At 30.4% G+C, this 26,275-nt stretch overlaps 2 protein-coding genes across 2 annotated transcripts in view; one reads left to right on the top strand and one right to left on the bottom strand.

Annotated features, from left to right (window-relative positions):
* On the top strand, positions 1 to 23,371 carry LOC124362438 (dynein axonemal assembly factor 1 homolog). The gene is made up of 9 exons (XM_046816940.1): positions 1 to 155; positions 2,799 to 2,890; positions 7,016 to 7,237; positions 10,206 to 10,348; positions 12,739 to 12,837; positions 15,214 to 15,278; positions 17,736 to 17,821; positions 18,378 to 18,460; positions 20,660 to 23,371. The coding sequence occupies exons 1-9, from the start codon at positions 67 to 69 to the stop codon at positions 23,027 to 23,029; spliced, it is 3,249 nt and encodes a 1,082-aa protein (XP_046672896.1). The 5' UTR covers positions 1 to 66; the 3' UTR covers positions 23,030 to 23,371.
* The window catches only part of LOC124362439 (probable peroxisomal acyl-coenzyme A oxidase 1), a 32,261-nt gene continuing 29,351 nt past the window's right edge, over positions 23,366 to 26,275 (bottom strand). The window contains exon 14 of the mRNA XM_046816941.1: positions 23,366 to 25,753. Within this exon, the coding sequence (XP_046672897.1) occupies positions 25,493 to 25,753 (261 nt within the window). The 3' untranslated portion in view covers positions 23,366 to 25,492. The remainder of the gene's footprint in view (positions 25,754 to 26,275) is intronic.

Raw genomic sequence — 26,275 nt, forward strand, 5'->3', positions numbered from 1 at the left:
TCCTTTTCTGACTTGTTTATCTTGCTCTGACCTTTCACTTCAGTTGTGTTTATAAGTTTTGTGACGATGCCTCAGATTAGTGAATCTTTGTCCGAAAGGGACAGTGCCCTTTCAAAATTGCAAGCAATTAAGGAAGAAGAAAGAAAAGGACCAAGGTATGAAAGCATAGTAGTGTATCATTACATTTACTGTTTACAATATAAAAACTTTGTTTTTTGTATTTTTATATTTTTATTATTTTTTATATTACGTATCTATTTAATTGTCTTTAAATACAGTAAATATAATCTAGTTTTACCCATTTTTTCTTTATTTATATGTTAAAAAGATATTATTACTTTTATTTGGCAATCATAACTTGAAATAATAGTGGAATAATTTCTTTTAATGTGCCTTTATTGTGTTTTGAATTGTTTTAATTAGTACTGTACAAATCTGTTTCATTGTTTTATCTTATGTTGAAATTTAATTATTAAAAGCACAGTGGATTTATTTTTTTAATAGTAAACTCTATTGACCAGTTGTGACATACACAACACATTTTAGAATGTAAAAGCGCTGTTAAAATCTTTTGTTCAGTAAAATGATTTTTAACCAACTCTTCTTTCTTAATTTTGAACCTTACTTGCAGAATTGGAATTTTATAGATTCATGCTTACATGTTTTGTATCAAATACATCATGGGAATGGAAATCTTCTTTAAAACTGATATACTTCCTAAGTAAGACAGCTGTAGCATCCATTCCAAGTTCAATATGATTAATTGTCTCCTTAATGTGCAAATCCCAGCTAAGGCCTACGAGGAGATCTAGGAATGTTGTATTATAAACTTTATCCAAAAGGGTGTAATTTGCTAAGATGTTAAAACTTCAATGATTTTTATATTTTTTATACTGAATTAAATAAATTTGATTTTATGTTTTTATAACTCATGCCTTATCAATTAAAAATTATTGTAAATAGTATGCAGTTATTTCTAGTTCATCTTCATTTTTGGTGGATATGATTTGATTTGAGTCGTCTGCAAATAATAAGCAGAGTTGGTTATTGTTATTTTTAAGTTTACTAAATCATTTTGGCATATCCGTTATGTATACATTAAATATTAAGGACCCAAAAATAGACTCCTAGAGCACTCCATTTACCATTTCTACTATTTGGGCGTCAGGTTCAAATCCTTTTAATTTGTTATTTTCCACAGGAGATATCTACAACATATTGTAAATTATAAAGTTACTATTCAAATCACTTAGATGAGTATTGATGATTCAACATTTTTCATTGATCAATGAACTAGACGACATCTTTATCAAATAAATATTATTTTATTGTGTTTTAAAGTTACAGCCAGGTTTTGTTAATTAATAGATTTTTATATATGTATTAATTAAATCAATTTATAATTTTACTAAACCAATGTATTGTACTCAATATAAAAGTCCCAACTGACTGTGAAGAAAGATATACCCAACATGGTAAGGTAAGTATAAAAATTCTATTGTTTATGAATTTTTTAAATTTAGTCTGCAAAGATGCAAATGGAGAAGTTACCACTGTGGAAATTTAGTGTTGTCAAATAGAGGCATAGCCAGAATATCATTTTGAATAGTGACACCATTGTATACCTTCGTAATAACTACTTTATATTATATTGTGTTTTTATTACCATGCAATTAATTAATATACACTGGAATTTAACTTATGATTTTTCCAAAATGTTTTGTATTAATTCTTGTTTTTAACTGATTTAACACAAAATAAAAAATCTTTAGTAGAAAATTGTTGGGCAATGTTATACCTTTACGCAAATTTAATTATTTAATGGATTCAAAGTTATTTACATACAAAACTGAAATGCTAAATGACATTAGAATGAGCCGATCTGTATAGCCTCTATGTCACAGTTTAAATAGCATTCCATCCACATTTAAAATTCAATCATTTTCATATGACAAAAAATTAATACTAAGGTTGGGCAAGTACACTATACAGTAATGAAATTCACCAAATTTAAACATTTGACAACAAAACAAGTCATATATCAAAAGCATGGAAGTGTATACCAACTATGGGTTTATAGTAATCAACTAAACCAGATGGTAATGGTCGGGAAGGGAAAGTACAAAACTTTTGACATGACTTGTTTGTTCTTGATCTAAGACCATAGTGTGTCCTCAAATTGTATTGGCAGAGGTATGTTTATTGTTAAAATTCATTTAGATTGTACAACTAATCTCTTTTTGAAATAACGGTAGCCAAAGTGGCCGAATTCGACAGAAGGTTGACTTAGTGTTTTATGTGTGTTTGAACACATTCTCTTCATTGATAAGATAGCTTCATGCAATTATTTTCAAACCAGCATTGTAGGTCAGTTTTCAGACTTCTCCATAGACATCTACTTGTATTGGTTCTTTGTTCTTTAAATTTCACATTTAGTACTCTTTTTTTCATACATTCTCCATCACAAGAACACTTTATACTATGCACAGATTTTTTAGCCACGTGTTCCTTTTTTAATATTTAAGTGTTCATTTCAGTTCAAAATTTTCCCTAAGAGTGTTTTAGAATATTAAAAAAGTTGTAATACTGTACATTCTGTCTAGTATATTGATTTTTAATTGTTTGATATTATGTATTAAGATTTTTTGTAATCTGAAAGATTGTTTCCAGTCCTCAAAACTTGGTGTTCTATTTTTCTAACACATAACATTGGTTCAAACTCCTGTTACTTTTCAAGTGTTTAATCTTAGATTCTAATTATTATTGATTTTTTTTAGTGATAAATTCAATATTTTCAGGATAACCAAAGAGTCTCTGAGAAAGCACTGTAAAGAGCATAAATTGTACCTTACCCCTCATCTAAATGATGTGCTGTATCTCCACTTTAAAGGTAAGCATAGCAATATTAAACGGGTATTCCTATTAGAGGAGTTGACAAAAATAATTTATACTGGACTAAATTATTTGATTTAGTTGTATATTATCATGTTTTGTAAAATGGTGAATCAAACTAATTTGTGGGTCATACTTAATATTCTGTGTCCTGTCAGTTATTGCATTCAGAATGTTAATACAAATGGAAGCCAAATATAGAACAAAGGATACCACTGTTATACACTGATGAAATCATTCATAATTCCCCATTACGATTTGTTTCTTTAGTGGAGGAAAGAGTGTTTGATATTTTTAACAGTGTGTTAAAGTTGGCATTACTTATCTCATCCTGTGAATTCTTTCTTCTAAATCAATAGCAATCATTCAGAAAAGAAAATTCTTAATATAGTAAATCATTGGTTAAACTACTATCATTCTAATGTAGCATTAAAACAAAACAGTTGCCACATAAGGTGGAACAAGAAGTTTCTGCCAAGAGAGAAACTATATTTACTGTCTCACTCCAAGCTGGTTAATACAACTCTAAAATTGAGAAGGTTTATGGCAGTCAAACTATTTAGATAAAACAATCTTTATGCTCTTTTTGAATTTACATAGTTGGAGCAAACCACTCGGACAAAAATGAATCACAGGAAATAATCTCACTGCTCTTGAGCAATTGATATTCTAAATCCCTACAAACCACTCACAAAAAACTGAATTTGATCCTCCAATTAACACAGTCCCGAAACCCATCATCAACTCCAAAAATCCATCCTAATAATGAAAATGTAGAAGCTATTTTGGCACTTTGGTATTATACTGACCATATCCTGACAATAAATACCTTGTGAGATTTTGGTTATCTCCTTACTAGAATAGTATGTCCTGTAGAATAGTGAGCAATCTTTAGTCGATAAATTCAGGAATTGTCTTATTGCAAATCCCCATTCCACCAATGTTAAATAAAGGTCAAGCGGTCAATTACTGTGTAATGCTCAGTGTGTCAATGTCTTGATGGTGTCTCAGTGTTATAATAGTGTACTTCCGTATCATTGTTTTTCGTGTGCTGTAGAAGTGTTTCTTAATGATAAGTGATCTGAGTTTGGAAAAGTACTGATCAGAAATGCTCCTGGCCAGTGCAGGCTTTAATGATGCCAAAATTCTGGTGGGAAAAGAAATCATTCATCAAGGTAGTGTCTGAATTCAAGCTCAGAAATTAAAGTAGTCATTTTGTAGAATTACCTTTTGTTTTTATATAAAACATTTATTTTCGCCCAATGGAGATGTGGTCGGTATACTATCAATGTACTGATTTTTGCAAAAGACATATTATACTTTTTTACAATAACTTAAATGAAAATTATTTTACTTCTTTCACCAGACTGGGCCCAGCTCCTTTACAAGACCCTTTCCCTTACAGAATAATTTACTGTGAAATCACTTGGAACTCATACTATATAGATGACTTGTTTGCCAAAACCACAATATATACAGTGTAGTTAATTGGTGTCTACAGACAACCAGTGAAAACCCTTGAGAAGTTCTCTAAGGTGGACATCCCATCTTGGAAGTTTTCCCTGTGATGATGAGTGATATCTGTGTGTATGACCTGAAACATGACAATAAAAACAAAACTCTTACTAACTTGCTGAACATCCCATCAATAAGTTTAGGTCTCCCACCCACCAGATTCATTATAAACTTGAAAACATCAATTGACTTTACTCTAACCTTGATATAAGTAAAATTAACACTGCTTTAATTATTACTGGCATATGATATCATACTGCACAGTTTTGTAGGATTGATATTCCAAACAAAAATTACCTTAGTCAATTTTAACCAATAGAGATTTTTACAGAACACTTACTTTTACTTAAAGTACATGGCAAAATGTTTATAACACTCCCTATATGGAAGAATTCTATGACTGTTTTAATTAAATATTTACCGCTTTGCTTGATGTAACAGGTCTGTTTAAACAAATTATGCCAAAATAAAATCTGATGTTCAAAGTAACCAACAAGGAATCTGAAAGATTAAGGAAAGGTTTAAAAAATACATAACAACTAAAATTATATTATTCATTGTATAATGGCTAAGCTGTTGGAAGACAATTAAATAAATAACACTGAAAACAGAAAAGACCTGGCCATGACGAGAACAAAATATGAGATATAACTGAAAGGACTAGAAAAGACTTAACTTCAGACTGTATCTCTGACAACAATAGCTGTTTTAGAGGTTATTAAGTTTAAAAGGCACAAAGTAGTAATACACCAATTCATAATTAATGAACTTTCTAGCAGCTGACCAGTTCAAGCACTACAGCACAAAATAGCTGACCACACAATCTCCACGGTGCTGGTAAAAAAATTAACCACCAACCTATCAAAAACTACAGTAATATCCTTCATTCCACATTTTAATCACATGAAAGAATTCTCTTTACATTCTTATCTCTGAAATTAAAACAGTCAGCTGGCATTAATAAACTCTTCACTGCAAAGAAGAGAGACACTATGTCAGTTAATTCACGTATAAAACTCACAAGGAGTTTCCGATAAAAGTCAAACTTTAAAGAGTGTTTCTAAAACTGAAGAAAGACAACAGAACATCATAGGACAATTTTAGACGAATATTGGTTCTATGAATAAGCAATAGATGAATCTTCCTGGACTAACTCAAACTTCTCACAGCATCTTGACGGCTCAACAGCACAGTTAATCTTACAAGGATGATCTATCACTATATTTTCCAGCAAAAATTGTGGAATTCTTCATTAACTAACTTTACAACGCTAAAATTTTAACTGCCACATTACTAGATTTTAGTAATGGCCTTGCCTGCCTAAACCACTATCTACTCCTCCAAAAACTAGAGAATATTGGCTGTATGGTGATTATTACATGGGTGGCTTGCTAGCTACCTGAAAGATTGACAGCAAGAATAAAGTAGCTTAACATTATTATAATGGTTACAATAAAGTTGAAGAACATTATTTAACCAATTTGTTGTATTGTGCAACTCTTTACCACTTATTACTAGGATGTTATAGAACAAATTGTCACAAAGTAGAAAGAACTTTATTTGATGCTTAGGTTGGACCATAATTTTACTAGACTAAAACTATATCTATAACCACCAAACGGTGGGATGAATTAGTGCTTCAGTAAATAAAAAAGTGAGGTCAAGTACTAATTTATAAACATGGCTGTATGTCACATAAATAAATAACTTTTGTTACTTATGAGAAGTATTTGACATACAAAGTATATAACAAAATAGAAATTATGGCAAAAAGGTACCAACACTTTTTTTACACTCCAAACAATCAGGGTTGACATATCTAGTGAAGCAATTAAATTGTAGCATCGGTTAGGAGTTGTGTGGGCACAGTATTCTAGACCCGAGGATGAGGGGTTCGGCGGGGGAAACATATTTAGAAAATGAATGGAAGGATGCTAGCTTCTGTTGTTGTGCTTGCTTCGTAAAAAGTAACAATACAGTATCTACACAATATTTGGCTGGACCAAAATAGGGTTTGAAACAATTTCTTGTGTAAAACGTTTTTTTAATCCAAGGGAATCCCTTCTTTCCCTAATGGGAGAGTTTAATGGGGTTTCAATAATGGTTACCCACTGTTTAATGAGAATATTCATCAAACTTTATACTCCCTGGCTCCTTAACCTCATCTCTCCTTAATTTATAATAACATTGAAGCCAATTATTGATCAAGTAACATTGGTGTTTCACCATTCATTCATTTTGTATTTATATTTATTCATTATTTTATCCCCATGCACCACTGATGACCGTATTATGCAAATGCTTTATACAATATTTAAGTGACAATACAATATATATTACAGTTCATTGTGTAACTTTATTTTATTCTATAATAGTACAATTGCATGATTTAAATAAGTAAATCTAACATATAATACATTAAGTAAGTAAAATATATTACTAATTAAAAACAGTATGTACACAATTAATTCTTCTAAAATCTCTGTTTGACTAACCTTTTAATGTTAAGGTCCAGTTACTTTAATTTAAAGTGTTAAAAAATATGATTTTTAGCATTGTATGATCGTCTTGGCCAACTAAGTCTGATACATTTATGGTATGTTACAAGGATATAGCTGCATTGAAAACCTTGAGGAATATACTGGCCTGAAATGTTTGTGGTTGGAAAACAATGGAATACTGCGAATTGAGAACCTTTCTGCCCAGACGGAGCTGAGGAGCCTCTACTTACATAACAATATCATCAGGAAAATTGAAAACCTCGAGGATCTCCAGCTGTTGGACACCATTAATCTAAGCCACAACTTTGTCACTAAAATAGAGAACTTGGGTAAGTATAATCAGCTGATTGCTGAGACTTTAGCTCTTTAATGCAAATGTTATAGATTTTGAAAAAGATTTAAAATACTGTTTATCATCAGATTTTATTGAGATGTGGCAAAAATCATTTTTTTAATGTTTGGATTTAGCAGGGTTCCAAAAAAACGGTTCAAGTAATACTGTTTTGTAAAACATCAGTTGTACTTGTTTGATTTACAGTGGAACCTTGATAGTCCAAACTAATTAGGATGAGCATACTGTGCAAACAAAACCCGTTAGACTTTCACTAGACTGAAATGTTTGAAATACATCTGTAACTACAAAAGTAAAAATACAATTAATAATGTTGCAATCATATTAAAATAATTATACATTTGTATTTCATGTATAATTAAACATTAGAACCACTAGCCAATGAAAATAGTGTGATAGAAAAAAATAAAATAAGAACAACAACCGAAACAATATGATTAATACTATAGTCCAGTTGTTTAAGATTTTATCTGCAGACAAATTCCTATTGAGCTGGATTTTGGTTTACACTTTCAGTATGGCGTTTTAATGTAGATGTGAAAAATTGACATTGATAAAAAAAAGTTATAAGGGTCAAAAGGTCACGAAAATCAGTTTTTAACGAATATCTCTCGATTTATGCCTTGGAGGTCAATAAAGGCCTTTATAAAAATTATTTCTCATACGATTATCTAAAAAAATTTCTCTTACGTTTTTCTGTAAAGTCAACTGTTTTCGTGCTAGAGTGCTGAGAAAGCGACTACATTATGATGATGCACTCGTTTCCGCACCACCTTTGAGGTAGAATGCAAGGCGCGTTTGTTTTTACATGGTAGGCATAATCTGTAATAAAAGTTTTGTTTTATCTTATGCTCAATAATTATTTATTTGTACATTGAAAAATAGGGGGGGAAAATACTTTTGTATTTAATTTTCTTTTATACAAAAATAAAAGAAAATATTATTCGTATTATTCGAGAAGATTATAGTATTATATTATTATTATTAAAATATTATGTTATATTATTATTTTTATTTGTCGCTGATATCTTCAATTTCAACTTCATCTAAAGTTACTGACAAAACATCGAGTGGACTTATTGCTGTATTTAAATCAACATCATCATCATTTTCTTTGGACTCTGCGTTTAAGCATGACTGACCACGACAATGTTCACAAGCTTTAGAACATCTCAATCCAATTTTTTTTACATCCACATTTACCACCACAACCTTTTGTACAATTACAAAAGATTGTGTTTAGTAAATCATCGGGTGCTGGTGGCAATAAAGTTGTTATTGGCTGTAATATATTATTTTTCAACTCCCAACCCTACTGTTCTGGATCAATTTCTTTTCCTAGCCAGGTTTGTATTTGATAATAGACTCGATAAATATGCTGTTGAGCTTCTGAAGAAGTGGGTGGTAATAATTGAAATTTCACAGCAGTGCTTTGTCTTGTTAGTTTAGCAAAGCTGCATTATCTGTAATTGTCAATTGAATTTTCTGATTTTGGAGCACCGTACATTGCTAGTACATTCCATATCTATCACCACGCGCCTCTCAGCTTTTAAAATTGTGTCTATAAATATGAGAGTACTTACTTCTCTTATAGCGCATCTGTATTTTTTCTTTTTTCTTTCAATTTCTTCACTTGCTTCTTCTCCACAAAACAAACATAATTTTTTGAAATCAAAACAATTAATCTTTTTTTGCATGGAGATGTTGACGTACTTGGTTCTTCTTGGCGTCGTTTGAAGGCCGCAATACTCAAATTGTTCGTATAATTTTTACAAAAATTACTGTGAACATTTAAAAATGTTAGTATTCAAATACTCAATGTTACCATCACTTCTAGCGACACTAGCATCGTTTAATGTTTGTAAACCACGTCTAACTTCTACTACGTCACCACAAGATAATGATTCATTACATATGAAACATTTATCACTCATTATGAAAACTGTTCAAGAGCACAAAACTACGAAAACAACGTCTTTAACACTCAAGAAAAATTTTTCAACTGAGCTAAACACAGTCCGATAGGCAGTAGCAGGTATAAAGAGACGGGCACAGAACAATAAAGAACGGAACATCTGCCAGTGGAGGTCATTTGTATTATATATATTAGATTTTACTAAGTTCCAAAACCTCTATAATATAAGTATATTTGTCACAAAACGCCCTAGTAGAAGTTAGAAGTTTTAAGAAAACTTAAATACATTGATAAATAACAATAAAGTTGACGCCTTATATGTACGAGTATACAGTATATAATACCCTATGTGAGTGCATTCTACTCGCTTTCTTAGCACTCTAGTCTGAAAATGCTTGACTTTACAGAAAAATGTAAGAGACATTTTTTGTAGATAATCGTATGAGGAATAATTTTTATAATGACCTTTATTGACCTCTGAGTCATTGGTCATGAGATATTCGTGAAAAACTGATTTTTCTGACCTTTTGACCCTAATAACTTTTTTAGCCGGCACGATATTAATGTTGATTTTTTACATCTTCATTAAAACGCCATAATGAAGGTGTATACCAAAATTCAGCTCAATAGGAATTTTTCCGCAGATTGAGGTTTAAAAAACCTAAAATGACTGGATTACTATACAAAGAAACAATTGTTCTAATTCAAGAGATTATGTAGCCAAGTTATAACAATTTATTCTAATTAGAAATTAAATAATTTTTTTAGAAATGCAAGAAAAGTGAGTGACAGGGAGCAATGACAGGCAAAGCACACATTCCTCCTGCTACACTACTTGTGAGCTCCCTACAGTACAAAATGCCAATATCATAAAACTTATAAACACTGCTGTTTTTTAATGATTTCCTGTTTTTATTTAAATCAAAGAAGTCACAGTCACATAGTCAAAGTTAAATACTCAGAACCTGTTAACACTGAGGCTTTTTCATCGCTTTAAATATAGAACTAATACAAAGCATTTGTTCTTTAGCAATGTTGCCAGTTCTACACAACCTTACCTTGAGTCACAACAAGCTGGAGAGCGTGGAGGATATCTGCCATCTCACCCAGTGCCCACAACTCTCTGTGGTTGACCTTTCCTACAACAATTTGGAAAGTCCAGAAGTAGTTGAAGTAAGTATTAGGAGCATCCTGATATATAAAAAAGGTTAATTTCTTGTAACAAAATTACAGCCCATAGTAAATATTTTTTATCTTTGTGAAAAATGATTCTCTACTAGTTGTTTCCCGCAGCTTTGCAAGCTTTTCATAAGATTTTCATCTGTATGAGCACTTCTGGTTCAAGTGAATTATATTTTAAATGCCAATGTAGAGTTTACCTTGTTACCTAGATAAAAAAAATCTGTCTGTATATAGCCATTGTACACATACATGTAGTTTATTATAAAGTGGTCTAATACTCAAGCTTTTAAGTTCAACCAGAAATTGATTTTAAAGACAAATATACATCATAACTTAGCGCCTTCAAATAGTATTTGGCTATTTAATATACATAACTGTCTTGTAATTGCAGTTTATAATGTGTAGGGGCACTAAAAGTTGATAATGTTTGCAGGGCGTTTGGTGGTGAGTTACATCAATGGGCATAACATATAAACCTTCTCTGTTGAAAAAAAAAAAACACACACACAAATATATATATATTTTCATAATGATCGATCAAATAGTTTACGATTGTATAAAGGACATACAGATATATTTGTGTGTTTGTGTGTGTGATACACCACCTCCTTGTGGTTCAAGATCTTTATTAAACATTAAATAACATTCTCAGTTATAATAGGTTTCATCATGAAAAAAAAAACATTGAACATAACAACTAATATATGTATATGTATAATTAGTTATACATTTATGTGATAGTTGTACATTAACCAGATGTATTTTGTAACAGATCAAACATGTTGCACATCATGTACTCGTGAAATGCTTTTGTCTTAAGCCAATTCTTTGTTCTGAAGTTTGTTTATCTTAAGCTAAGCTGATATCAAATTCTTTCAAAGTGTGTGGGCTAACATTATTTTTTACTCTGGTAATTTTGATAAACCAGATGTTTAATAATACAGGATTAATTACTCCAAAACATGATAACCTCTAATATATAAAATACTCTGATCTTTTGGGATAAGTTACAATGTTATTTTTTCTGAAAAATAGGGAATGTAAGGTTTTATATTATTTTATTTATTGTTTTCATTTTTGACTCTACATCAACAAAATGTGTATTTACTTCTTGAAAATTTTATTTGATTATAAATGATTTTTAATTTTGCTTTTATTATTTCTTTTTTTCGTATGAAATCTTTCTTTTTCAATCATATTGTTTTAATAGGTATATGAACACTAAAACAATTAGTTATACATGTTTTCTTTTACCTAAACAACTATAGGTATTGAATGTGAAGGTCAGATATGTTATAAAGAATAAGAAACAATCCAAATTTTAATTTTTTCAATGATTGTTTTTTATTGCTGTAGTCACTTTGTTATTTTATTTGTTTATAAAAATATTACTACATAATATTGGGGGGGATGTATTATTTTTATAATAGTACTTCATTCTCACAGATTTTAATACACATTTTAAATAATCATTTAATTTTTAACTGTGGAATTTTTTGATGTTGCATACTAGTAAAAAAACATACAGAAAATAACACTTTTTAAAATAATAAATATGTTTTTACTCTTTCTTATAATATAAAATGCAAAAACTTTGCAAAGAGATCCAAAGAAAATCAGCGACGAAGAACCTCAAACCGAACCTTTACATCGTTTTGACATCAGAGACATCTAGACTACAAGATACAATAATATGGTGTAATCTAAATGAAGTGGCAGTCTCATTGTTCATCAGGTGGGTGCACTGAAAAAATTCAAAAACTCTGCACTGAAAGGGAGGTGAACTGGATCTAAATTCAATATTCAAATTGAATCAACCCTTCCTGCCATAGCTACATTATGTATAAACTGTTATATTGAGAATAAAAACCATATGCAACAGTATACATTTAAGTATATTTAATTACTTATTTTTAAAAAAGCTTGTAGCAAGCAAAAATTAGGTTCACTAGATTTTTAAGTTTACCATAGCTGTGTATCTAGGGTTAAATTATAATGGCATTCAATAAGAATTAATTAATACATTCGTGTAAATCGGTATTAGTTAAAAGTTCATCAATTCAATTTAAGGGAGAAATTGACACTGTCTGTTTAATTTTTGTTAATGTTAGTTTAGCTTTTAATTGCAAATAAGCAGGAATGTTTTGAGTAAGGAATTAAAGGAATTAATGGTGTGCAGTTTAAAAATAACATAACAGTACTGTTTATCCCTAATCACAGTTATTACAGTTACTTTTAATAATTAATAAGTTAATTTTAATATTTGCTAAGTTATATTTTATTAACTAGTGGTTATTATTTTATTTAACGATTACAGAGCCCTCCCTTGCTTACAAATGTCTTACCTGTATTGACAAACGCATATCATTTTTATTCCGCAGGTATTTGCTGCCATGGCAAATCTCAGAGTGCTGAATCTGATGGGTAATCCTGTAAAGAGCAACATCCGCAACTACAGGAATGTCCTGACTGTCCATTGTGTTAGTAACATGTCTTCTAGTTTTTTAAAGTTAGTTTTGTAAAGATAACCACAACAATATATTGTAAATGTACAAACAAAAGTGTCTGCATTGTGTTTAGACTATATAGAATTTATCAATTATAGATCACTTTATGATTGATAGAAAAAAACTATACAAAGTTGTAGGAGGTTAGTAGATAACCTCCAGATCACATAACAGATCAGTTAACATAAGAACACTTACTTTTCCAGCATTGATAATGAGACCCTTTTTTGTTCTCTTTGGACAAGAAGCTTATAAATTGCACCTAGTCCTATGAGGATCTTTGCACTGCTTCCAGAGTGATAAGGTTTGGGGGTAGGGGCCGCCTCCTATCGAGATCCATGAAGAAGGAATTTAGGGCACTAATCTCAAGTCATGTCCCCTCAAAAGAAGGGGAGGTCAGCTCTGAACCAGCCTCTCCAGCCAAAGCAGGCAGGGGGTGGCACACCCTTATGTTGAGACTAACAAGAACCTTTGATACTTAGGGAACAAATCCCACAAACTCCAACAGTCATGTCCCAGTAGACTAGACCTATCAAATTACCCTTGCACCTCAGAATCTCGACATTTGCGCTTAGTGATTTGCGGTGCCGCTCCTGGATAAGGTTGCCCAGATTTACTTGACACATCAGTTTTTGCTATACCCATTGGTACAACCATGTATAAACCAGCCATAAGTGATCCCTGCTGGGTGTAGTGAGACCCTTAATACATACTTGGGTGTAGTGAGACATAATGGTAATACATCTCATATGTCCCCAGACATGTTAATGAATTATAGATTTACCTTCTTACATTCCTCAATATTGTGATGTTACTACAGGTTTTGTCAACACCTTGACCCTGTCAAGTATCCAGGCATGATCATGTGGCCTCCGCGTTGTAGCGATTCATGTTTTGCAAATACATGTATTATTTATTAAGGTGTTATTGTGTTGTGTACTATGTGTTTTTTTATTTTAACCTATAATGAAACACTAACCTGGATACCTGATGATCATGATGTTGATGAAAACACACAATACTGAGGAATATAAGAAGATAAATCTATAATTCACTAATATTAGGAACGTTCCAGTAGTAGGACTGACCTTTAATCGCCAGACATGAAAGATATAGTAACAGGATTTTTTTAATCCTTTGCCATCGTTCAATGATACAAGAAATCAGTAACACTACATTTTGAGATCTCCAATTTGATCTCTTCCTCAGATAGCTAACTAACCTAACACATACCTACCATCTAGGTTAAAATAAACAAATCATAACAGAGCATTGTGACATGCATAGATTAGTAATCACATCAATTGTATAGTGTCAAACAGGTCAAAATAGTGTCTGCACTCTATGACCAACCACTGACAACTGACCAGTGGCCAATAGTAGGTGACAATCTTCATGGCAAAAACAAGATGGCACCAATACATGCTCTGCACAATGGTCTGGTATGATTTGTCTATTTAAACCTACATGAGGCAAAGATCAGACTGCAGATCTAAAAAATAATGTTATAGTATCACTGAATGATTCCAAATGTCCAAAAGAAATCCTTTTACCTACACAATCCTTAGATCAACTTCGAAATGTAATAAAAAAAAAAAACTTTAAGGGGAGTCGGCACTTCTGACAAATCCAATATAATTAAATGGGGCGTCAAGCTCAACTTTAGGAACCATTATCTCCTAAACTACATGAACTATCTGTCCCAAATTTTTACCACTTCTCATTTACATTATTCTTGACCTATTATAGGGCAATGCATTAAAAATACTTATTATTTCTACAAAAAATTAAAAAAGAAAAATGTCATAACTATTTTAAATTTTATATTTATTAGGCCTAAGTAATACATTTATTTTTCAACATACCTTAATAAATCTGCTAGGGGAGTAACACACAATAGTCTTTTAGCTATATGCCAAATTTCATTCTTATATCTCAGACAGTTTTTTAAATACACCTAAACTAAGAAAAACAGGTTTCGGAAAATCACATTTGAAAGTTACGGATAGATTTTTCACTAAAACCACCTGGACAGGGTGGATGCAACTTTTAAATTTTGTAACTGCAAAGGTCTTAGAGTGAAAATATGTTGAGTTATCTTCATTCGAAAATTAAAATCCAAGTTGATTAACATCAACATCAAAGCTGTATTAACGTCTGAATAGTTACCAAAAATAAATTAGCCATATATTGGGATTTTCAATGTCCTTAACATTGTTAACATAAAGCTAATCAATATTTTAAAATTGAATTTATAAACTCAATACCAGACATATATTTAAACTTTTACTGACTAACTTGAGAATGAGTTTTACTTACATTTTCCATCATGGAGATTTCGTTTTCCAGAAAAACCTTCAGCATCTGGATGATCGGCCAGTATTCCCCCGGGATCGAGCCTGTGCTGAGGCTTGGTGAGTTAACTTATTTTTCATTTGCTGAAAGATTAGTCACTTCCCTCTTAAATATTAACTATCATAGTTGTTATATCAATAATTATTTCAACTGAAATTTACTGTTTCCTAAATTAGAAGGAAAAATTGGTTCACTTTAGGGTAATTCATTTCCTTGAGGATCAGTGTTAGTCCTCAGCGTAAAACAAAATTTTTAATTGCAATAATAAGCACATGTAAGCAGGCTACTCACAAGCATGAAGCATCGTTGAGTATGGTAAGACATGTACTGAGCTCCTTTGCTCTTAATTTAACTCTCCGAGTGTCCATCATATTTTGTGAGGTTTTGCAGGCTCTCCTTGTAAAATTTATAATAAATCTAAATAGTAACTTAAATGCAAGGTGTTATATTCCAATTGTTTTTGCAAAGAATTGTTTTGTGCTTTTAGACTGCGTAATTATGAAGATAGAAAAAGAAAACTTCTTACTTTAGAAATAAAAGTAAAAAAACAAATAAAAATAAAAACAAAATTTGCAAAAATTATTTTAAATATTACACATAATCAAAATTCAGATTAACCTTATTGTAGGACATATTGTCCTGAAGACTGAAATATGTAGGCTATATAACGTTGAACAGTTTATATTAATACAATTTTGTTTTATACACTTTTATGAAAGTTCACATTTGAAATGTTTTCCTACTTGCAGTAATTATATAACACATTGATATAACAATGTTTTTCTTTTTATGTTATACTAAATATAGCAGCAATACAAAATATAGAATAGTCTACTTGTAGAAAATTTTGCCATGAACACAGAAATATACATTGCTGTAAGAGTTTTTTTAGTAATTAATAATATTTATGTATATACCTATAGGAAAGTCAAAATTGTGAATATATTTAAGGAAAAACATAAACAATATTTACTTGCAATAATATCATTTCTAACTATTAGTAACTACATAACAACGAAGTAAAAGGAAAACTAGTACAAAATAGAATGTAAACAGCGAAATTCATGTGTTCGTATCTGAACAATGACAACAAATGCATACACACATCACTGGAAACAACAGCTGATGAAAAAGATGTAGACTAATGTTCAGTACTATGATTACAAGTAATCCAAAGATCACTAAACATAAAGAAAAACTCACAGGCTTTTGAAAATAAGTATAGGTTTACGATTCGATCAGTATTAGTGTCAGTAAAATGAATTGAAAGAGATTGATGTGAATTGTCAAAAATATTGACAATTGAAACTTATAGAGATAAACTCAGAATTACTCAAATTTGAACAGGAAAAATTTCCAAATATCTATGAGTCATTAATTGTTAGGAAACATTCTCCATAAATGTTTGATCCATGAGTTATAGTTGGCTGATAAAGCCTCACATGCTTCCATCCTCCTTAAATGGTCCGAATTGCTTAATCTTATAAGATATCCATACTGATCACGTTCCCCTGTCACATAGAATGCATCTTCAGGAAGAAACGTGGTTTCAGCATGCACGGTGGAACGTCCAAGCACTTTGTCGGGTAGTCTATGATTATTTTTAAAAAAACAATCTTGGAAACAAAGTCTCAAAGAGAGGAATAATTGGTAAGGCCATTGCTGCTGCAGAAGAGAAGACATTCGAGATAGGATGGAGGGCTTACAAGGAGGTTTATTTTTGAAAATATTCAGTTTCACCCAAAATCTTTGTAAATACACCAAATACTTTAAAAAAATATCAAATAATATACAACTTTACTAAAACAACACTCCAAAAGAATATATTTTTCTTTTAACTTGATACCAAATTAGAGGGATATCTAGACTTTATTTACACATAGTAAAAAGAGGCTAAACATGTAGCCAAAAAATCTTTACTAATTCAGATTTTAAATATGTATGATCTGTATATTTATGAGACTGTTTATCTGTAAAAAATAACAATTCTATTAATAGTTTGAATCGTCATGATTACAATATAAGGCGTAGTAGGTATGATAAACAACATAGACTGAAGTTTTATAAAAACAACTAGTTTTCATTGGCACAACATTTTTGTTTAATGTTCCTCTTAATATACAAAATGAGCAAAATCATGAAAAATTTTTAAAACTACTTGTTTTGACATTATTTGTTAGGCTTATCCTTGTATTTTTTAGAAGATTTTTGTCTTGTAAATGTAAATAACTTTTAGGTATTATTACCTATTTTTTTATTAATGTGATTAAGATATATAATTATATAATTGTATATGCATAACTGCTGTAACTTACTTTATAGAAGCTCACAGAGCTAATCTCCACCAGTTAATGCCACAGTTGGTCTTTTATTTTATAAATGTTAAACAAAATTGTACATGCTCATATAAAGGGAATATATACATTTATATTGATGGTATTCTTGTAATTTGAACATGTGTGAATAAAGAAATTTTGAATTTGAACGATGTTATAAAATAAGAACATTTCTTTTAGGGCTGTTGGAGGTTATGATGCATCAGAGAAAGTTCGACTAGAGTGGATAGAAAATGAAAGATTAAAAATTCAAAAAAGTGTTGAAGGTACGTATAATACAGAATTGAGGACAGTTAAAATAATGGTGTGATTATACTACCATAAGTTAAACTTTACAGATATTCCTAACCAGGTATAATACCTCTTGAGAACATATTCCAAAAAGAAAATACAAAATTTTCTGTGAATGTGGGTGTAAAAATGCCTGGCTTCAGAATAATACGAGGTTTTCAAAGTCATTTTCAAGTATTATTTCATTAGAGCTGCCAAAAAATTTAAATATCTGTAATACTGTGTGTATCTGTAAATGGTTTTGTTTCAAAAATTTGATTTTGCACATTTAAAATCTGAGTTTATAATACTTGAATTATTAACCAGTAGCACAATCATCACCTCTCATTTTCAATTGCGTTTTAAAATTTGTAAGTTGTTACATCATGTTTTATAACATTGATAAATTACTTGTTGTGCTATTTGGCTCTTCCCTCAAAAGAGGATTTATCAGATTATGAAAATAATCTGATAAATCCTCTAGAAATAAAGAGCATTAGTCATATTTGATGAATTTAATTCAGCTACATCAAATAAAATTTGTGTTTACAGCACTGTTAAACTTGAGGGACATGCGTAAAATTAAGGCAGCTGAAGAAGCTAAAGCAAGAAAGCTCGACAATAATGAAGGCCAGGTAATATTAACATATACATTTACTTTACACGCTCAATCAATGAAATTACTTTGCAGAACTGTTAGCAAAATATAAAATATTTTGTGCAAAATTTGAATACTGAAAATTATGTTTAGGGACGATAAAATTAACAACATTTATTTGCATTCTTTTTTATCATGCTTTTGTTGTTTAAGGTAGGTTTAAGATCACCGAACTTTCCTAAAAGAAAATTCACACCTTATAAGATTTATTGTGGTCTCTGATGTATTCATTCTATGGATTTTAAAGTATTTTTACATTGATTGGTCAAGTTCTAGTTAGTAAAAAATTCAAACTATTGCCTTATAGTTTTGAACAATTTATTAAATTGAACGAAACATGTGTTTTGGTATTATGCCATCTTCACACTGCACAAACAACCTGTTTAACAAAGTAAATATATATAGTTTCAACATATAATGAAATGTTTTATACATTTTGTGGTATTTGTTGACTAGAAATTATCCAACAAAAATATACTCTAAAATGTATTTATAAAATATTGATTATTTCATTTCTCTCCCCACTAGACTTGAATAATGTGTAGAAATTGACAATATGAAATTCAAATTACAAGAGCTTATTTTGAATAAATTTAACATTTTCTTTCTATATTCACTAGTCAAATGTAAAATTTTAAACAAATAATTCTATTTTATTGGGGGTGTGTGGTACCTTACAACAAATCAGTGAAGAAACGACCTAAACTCTATATTATGGCATGATAAACGCCAAGAGCCAAATGCTGGAATGGTTATAGAATTGAAAGGTGATTTCTAAGCTTATATTTAACAAGTATTTATAGAGAAACCCAATTAAATATGAAATTCATGCCTTAGGCTAACTGGGAGTCAATAAACATATCTATCATATAATAATTTATAAATAACATTTCTAGGTTCGTTTAAAAATTTGTTTCAGTTTGGTTCACATTGAAAAAAATCTCACAACCAAATGATCATAATGAACTCTCATTTAACCCTTTCAGCCATGGTGTCCTCAGTGGAGGATGCTTATATAATAATTTTGTAGATCCAAACTGCCATTGTTGCAGAATTTTGTCATAGTGTCCTTTTCAGAAAAAATCTGTTTGCACATTTGTAAATAATTTTATACAATACAATCTTTGTCTTTTTCACTCATGCCGTGATATAAACATTACAGAATTTAATGTTTTTATACATACACAAAAAGGTTCAAACTGCATCGAATTGGATATTTAGTCAGTTGGCTGCACTAGTTTTCCAAGCAGAAAGTAAAAAGAATTCGTCCAATGTGTAGGACAATGTGACTGACATATGGACGGTACTTCTACTATATGTTTTGCTGTAAGAATCATGATTACTGTGAGTTTGTTGAAGTATCGAAACAAAAACATATGAACATATTTTCGAAATTAGTTTGTGGCATCATGACGAACAATTTATTCTTCAATTTGCAAAGATTAAGATTCTGTTTTACATTGGTCAATCCAAAAACTGTTTATTGAATTTCCACCAAAAGACTTGAAATTTGAAGGAATCTAACAAAATGTTTCTTACAATTGTATTGATTTTAATGTATTTTACATTTTTAGCTTAGCTGTCCAGTCATAGTGTTGTTTGGAGAGGATGATTTAAATTTTCATTTACATAAAAAAGATTTAAAAAGAATTACTTTTTTAATATTCTCCCAATTACACATAAAGGTTACTTTTAATGTACAGTGGTTTTAATAGTTTTCTTGGTATTACATTTTTTAACTATTTCCTTAGTAAATGGAAGTTTATTTCAAATAATGCACTCAATTCTGTAAACATGTAATTCTAATAATTTTTAAAATTTTGTCTAGGCTTATAGTTTATAAAAAAATATACACACAACTATAGTTGAAAGTCACTGATTTCCAGTTTCATAGATATACATTAATTTTATAAAAACAGGTGCTGTTAGGCACGTTGTCCTCTACAAAGGACAGCCTTTATCTCAGATAGGGTAATCCTAAATATTATATTAAAATTTATAGAAAATATAAGAATGTAGATTCCAAATTTTTTATTTTTACTTCAGGAATTGAAAATATGTGACTGAAGGAGATAACAAATTGAATCAACATGATTAATTTAGAAGTATCTTAAAATGAAATTTACTTGTTTTACTACATTATTAATTTAATAATTTATGAATCTATCATTTTCAGGAAAATACAACGATTGGCCATTCTGAATCCTCTAGTAGTGATTCTGAATCTGACAGTGGTGAAGACGAAGGTGAAAAACTGAAATCAACTAATACAAATCCCAGTGATGAAAACTCTACAAAGCTTTCAGAAACAACAAAATATGAAGTAATGTCACCAATTTCAAACAATCAGGAAAATAAAATAGAAGAAAATATTCCACTGACCAACAATACAAGTGTGTCAGAAATAAGTTCAAATGTCAAAGAGCCTAAATTAACAATAACAAAATCGGTATCATTTGATGACAACGAAGAAGAGAAAATGTCTACAAATCCAAGTTCACTGATAGAAGAAATGTCAGATGATGTTAAAAATGATACAAATATTTTAATGGAATTAAGGAACAAATTTGAAACCCCCAAAATCCTTATTGAAGAAATTAATGATAATGAAGGCAATAGAATGGATAACCAGTCGGAAGTAGTAGAGAATATATTCTCGAATTCAAAAACTCGTACAAACCTACTTGAGGTTATACAAGAAATTGACGCAAATGAGTCTGAGACCGATATTTCTGACACATTGGACAATCTCCATGATAAATTACCTGATACTAGTTTAAGTAATACACACAAAAATTATAACTTTACATTTACAGATAATGGGAGTGAAAATACAGTTGAACCCAAAAAACTGATAGAAGAAATAGATAGCCTTGATGAGAAAAAGGAGATAAGACAACAGGTACTAGTTGAAGAGATTTGTAGTACTAGACAACCACAGCTACTAGAAGATTGCAAGAATCAAAAACTTGTTGCAAATCAGGAATATGATCAGTCAAATGAAGTATCAGAAGAAAAAGAATGCTCGAATGTTGAAGTAACTGAAATACAGACAAATGAACAGCGACAAACTAAAGCCCCTAAAGAAACAATAGATTTGCAGTCAACCACATCAAAAGAATTTGAAGATGTGCAGTTACTTAATATTAAGTATGAACATTCAGATTCAGTAGATACTGATGTGGGAGATGCGCCTAAAGATAATTTAAGCAAATCTGATTTTTCATCCAAGACTGAAAATGAGATGGTCTTCGCGATCGATTCCAGTCAGAAAAACAATAAAACTTCGATAAACAAGAGAAAATTCATGGAACAAACTCAACCTGAGGCTTTATTCCATCCTATTAAACTAATAGAAGCGCTCTCAAATAAATGTATTTCAAGAGAAGAACACAATGACAGAGTACCATTTGTCACTGACCAAACTACAAAAGGGAAACTTGACAATAACAATGAGTGTTTAGTGAGTTACCCATCAACTAGTAAATCGCACAATACTGAGTGGGTGAATGTGAAAAATATGAACAACATAAATGACAGTATTAAACATAAAATGCTCCAAGAAATAAAGTTTTTAGGAGATGCTCTAGAAATTTCTAACAGTTTATCAGATTTGTTTGGTGAAAATACAGCTTCTAGCAGCGATTCATCCGAGGAACCAAACGAAGAGGAAGTAAACACATCTTCAATTACATTGGATGACTGGCAAAGATTGCTTGGTAGAGAGGGTGAAAATTCTGAAGAAATTGCTGATAATGAAACAGAAGAGTTTACAGAAAAAGAACATATTGTTGAAGACCACAAGAAAGATTTGGGAATACTGAACAAAAGTCTTTCTTATGGTGGTGGGGACAATGTTCAAGTTAACGTACATAGAGAGCTGAAAGTAACATGTAAAGAAAATTTGTTAAAGACCAGGAAGTCAAATGAGATGTCTTCCTCTTTGCCAGACATAACTGCAGAATATGAGCAGCCAAGCATTGATAATCACAGTATCTCTACTCCAGACATTGTGAACAATTTGATTATAGAAGAGGCTGATAATACAAAAGAGATTAGATGTTTTCCCTATTACTTAAAAGGTGATTCAGTTTGCAAACTTGAAATTTCAGATGCTAAAGTTATTTCTGAACACTGCACAGTTCAAGCAAGAGGCTGTGAAGTAGGTATCAAGCCATTATCAAGTCACTGTGTGAATGAAGAAGAGAGACAAAATATACAAAAGGACATGAACATACACAAATCTCAAATTTCAGAAGTCAATATAAAATTCTGCAACATGGAGATAAATAAAAGTGATCAACCAATGCATCAATGGACCAATCCAAACGAAGAACATCTGGACTCCTCCCATGACAATAATACAGAAGAAGTTGAAAATCAGCCAATGCATAACTCTAAACTCTTTACTGAAGAATCAGAAGTCCATAACATGGAAACATTTCCGAATGATTCGGAAGGAATCCAAACACACCCTGAAGTTATCAGATTCATCAATCGTTCATTAGAGTTACAAATAGCTTCTGAGCAATCAAAGGATGACTAAATTACTTTTAAAGTATTTCCTTAATATTTCACAACTAAGCAGTCACTTGTATTAAGCATCTAGCGTTAATTCTAGCGTAGATTCTTATTGGGCTTTGTTAGATTGTTATTGCAGATTCATGATTAAGTCTCATTTTTATTTGTATGAAATTGTCTGGTAAGCTGATTTTGTGTGAAATACTTATTTAATATCAATTTGGATTTACTCTTAATACCATTTGTCACTTCACTTAATATGAATTAGTGAATTTTATACACTACCATTGCATAATATTAAACTGTTATAAAAATTTTTAAATATATGTTAATGTTTTAGTTGAAAAAATAAAACACAATATCAATATGAAAATAGTGTTTATTTTATAAAATATACGAAACATTCAACAAGAAATACATATATGAGGTAAATTCAACATAATAAAAACTAGTTGAGTATATGACCGCTATAAATACAACATACAATCACCTACCACCTACAATGTCAACTGATTTCTGAGTACATTTAAAATATAAAATAATGGAAGTATTAATCAGTCGTAACATATAAATTAAATAGTACCCTACAATAACATAATTAACATTTCTAAAATAATGCATCTAAACTGTTCATAAATAATTACTGTATTAAAATTTACACATTTAGGTGTAACCATATTGATTTCCATGTTATAAGCCTTAATGAAAGCATAAGAAATTTTTCCATAACTACATACAGCTTGCAGTACATAACCTACTTAGTTTTGTAAAATGTATTTTAAACCCTACTGTGAAGAAACAATTACTAATGGTGATATAAATTATTAATGAGTAATTTTATTTTAATTGAAATTGCTAACAAATGCATATTTAAATTTTCAATCTTTTACGCGTACAGCCCTCCTTAACCTATGATGGTGGCCTATTTGCCTAAGCTGATTTAATGAAAGGTACTTTAAATATAATCATGTTAACTTTTTTCAAATTTAATTTGAAATCCACATAAAAATATGTTTATAAATAACAAAAATCAAAGTACTTTATATTACACACAATTTGCCAATTGTGTGCATTTTGAGCTTTGTAATTATCCAATAAAAATTAATTATTAGCACCTGGGTTTAATATCACAGCATTGCTGCATAGTGCTGAATAAACAGTCACTTGTCTTGGTCCACATTTGATAAACTACCAGTAACATAAGCCCTGCCACATATCTGAGCCTCTTCTTCTCTACAAATAATTATAATTCTAATCCTAATTTATTGATTTTGAACATTTTCTGTTTTATCAAATTGACAATTCTACACACACCATTATCATATTATTATTATAACATTTAATATTTGATTTTAAGAGTTTTAAGATTAATATGCAGTATTTAAATATATTATTTTGAAAATAGTAATCTATTGAATAAGGGCAATATGGGTTCAAATATGATCTCTAATAATAGTTGGAATTGACGAGAGAACTACTTATTTATAAATTCAATTTAATCCATGGAAATAGCTGTAGGAATCTTTATGGGCTCTTATATAGTTATTATTAAATTCCAATTATTTTAAACTCTTGTGTACTTAATATTCATACTATTATATTCAATAAAAGAATATTTCATAGTAAAATTGTTCAACTTAGAAAATCTAAGTATTAAGTCTTAATTTTAGAAATTTAATAGAATAAAGTATACTTACTTTACTACACAATTTAGTGAAATAAAGATTTTTCAAAGTGGATTGAACAAGTGTACAGTACTGTCAAAACATGCTCTGGTCTTTTTAATATTCTAAGTGTGAATATTATATATTTTAAAGTAATTTAACATTGTACAGTAAAACTTTGTTCAATGGTGGATAAAATAAAAATTAACTTAAGGGTGCAACACAATGACAATAATCAAACCATGTACCAAAGTTTAGGCTGATATTGACACTTTAACTGCAATGTATCAGATGTACAGCTCTTAAAATTGTAGCATAAGCATTTCCCAGTGCATGGAATAAGAAGTCATGCATATCTAATGCAAGGTTAATATAGTAGGTACAATTTATTTACTAAAAGTATTAGGTATTTGTATTGTCTGTACATTCACTCTACCATCACGATCTTAGTCCTGGCAATGATGGTTAATCCATGTTTTACCAAACAATAGTTGTTCATTATTAATGAAGAATGTAATATAGCAACAAAGTATATGTAACAAAGATTTTTATATTGCTGCTTGCACATCACAGAATAATAAAACATAAAACGAGATGTATTATATGTAAGATGAATGAAAATACTAACTTAGTAAAAAGGATAACAATATTGTAATAACAAGACTATCTAAATATACAACCAACTTTGAGGTTTTAAATGCTTTCAAGATTGTAAACGATTGAACTTATGTTAATATTCAATCTAAGTGAAGAGCATTAAAAGATGATGCTCGACTACAGGCCTGGAAAATTAAATTTAAAGTTAGCTTTAAAAACTGTACCCATTACAGATTTGATTTGAGGAAAGGTTTTAAATACTTTTCAAATGACTCATCAACAGGATTTTCATTTAGGGGGCTTTTATTGGCTTCATCGAAGAGTCGTTGATAAACATTTCCATCGTAGGCACCCAGGGGAGAGGCTATGATGTCATCGTTAATGTCAAAACTGTCAACGATACTTACTGCATTGGGTCGTATCGCTCTGAGAAGTGAGTCTTGTAACAGTTGTAACCCTTGTACATCGCTGGGCTTCAGGGCTGAGTACTACAACAGACACAACAATATTTATACCCTACAATCTACTTTACAAACTAGTCAGGGTTGAGTACTACAACAGACACAACAATATTCATACCCTACAATCTACTTTACAAACTATTCAGGACTGAGTACTACAACAGACACAACAATATTCATACCCTACAATCTACTTTACAAACTAGTCAGGGCTGAGTACTACAACAGACACAACAATATTCATACCCTAAAACCTACTTTACAAACTAGTCAGGGCTGAGTACTACAACAGACACAACAATATTTATACCCTACAATCTACTTTACAAACTAGTCAGTGTTGAGTACTACAACAGACACAACAATATTCATACCCTACAATCTACTTTACAAACTAGTCAGGGCTGAGTACTACAACAGACACAACAATATTACCCTAAAACCTACTTTACAAACTAGTCAGGGCTGAGTACTACAACAGACACAACAATATTCATACCCTACAATCTACTTTACAAACTAGTCAGGGCTGTAATAAGGACTATCACT

The sequence above is a fragment of the Homalodisca vitripennis genome, chromosome 5 (genome assembly GCF_021130785.1).
Source record: "Homalodisca vitripennis isolate AUS2020 chromosome 5, UT_GWSS_2.1, whole genome shotgun sequence".
Taxonomy (NCBI): Eukaryota; Metazoa; Arthropoda; class Insecta; order Hemiptera; family Cicadellidae; genus Homalodisca; species Homalodisca vitripennis.

What these genes read in the sequence shown, in the direction of transcription:
- LOC124362438 (XM_046816940.1), top strand. Translation starts at nt 67, where the DNA reads ATGCCTCAGATTAGTGAATCTTTGTCCGAAAGGGACAGTGCCCTTTCA. An exon ending in AAAGTCCAGAAGTAGTTGAA is followed by an intron (nt 10,349 to 12,738) that starts GTAAGTATTAGG and finishes TTTATTCCGCAG; the next exon opens with GTATTTGCTGCCATGGCAAA. An exon ending in CGAGCCTGTGCTGAGGCTTG is followed by an intron (nt 15,279 to 17,735) that starts GTGAGTTAACTT and finishes CATTTCTTTTAG; the next exon opens with GGCTGTTGGAGGTTATGATG.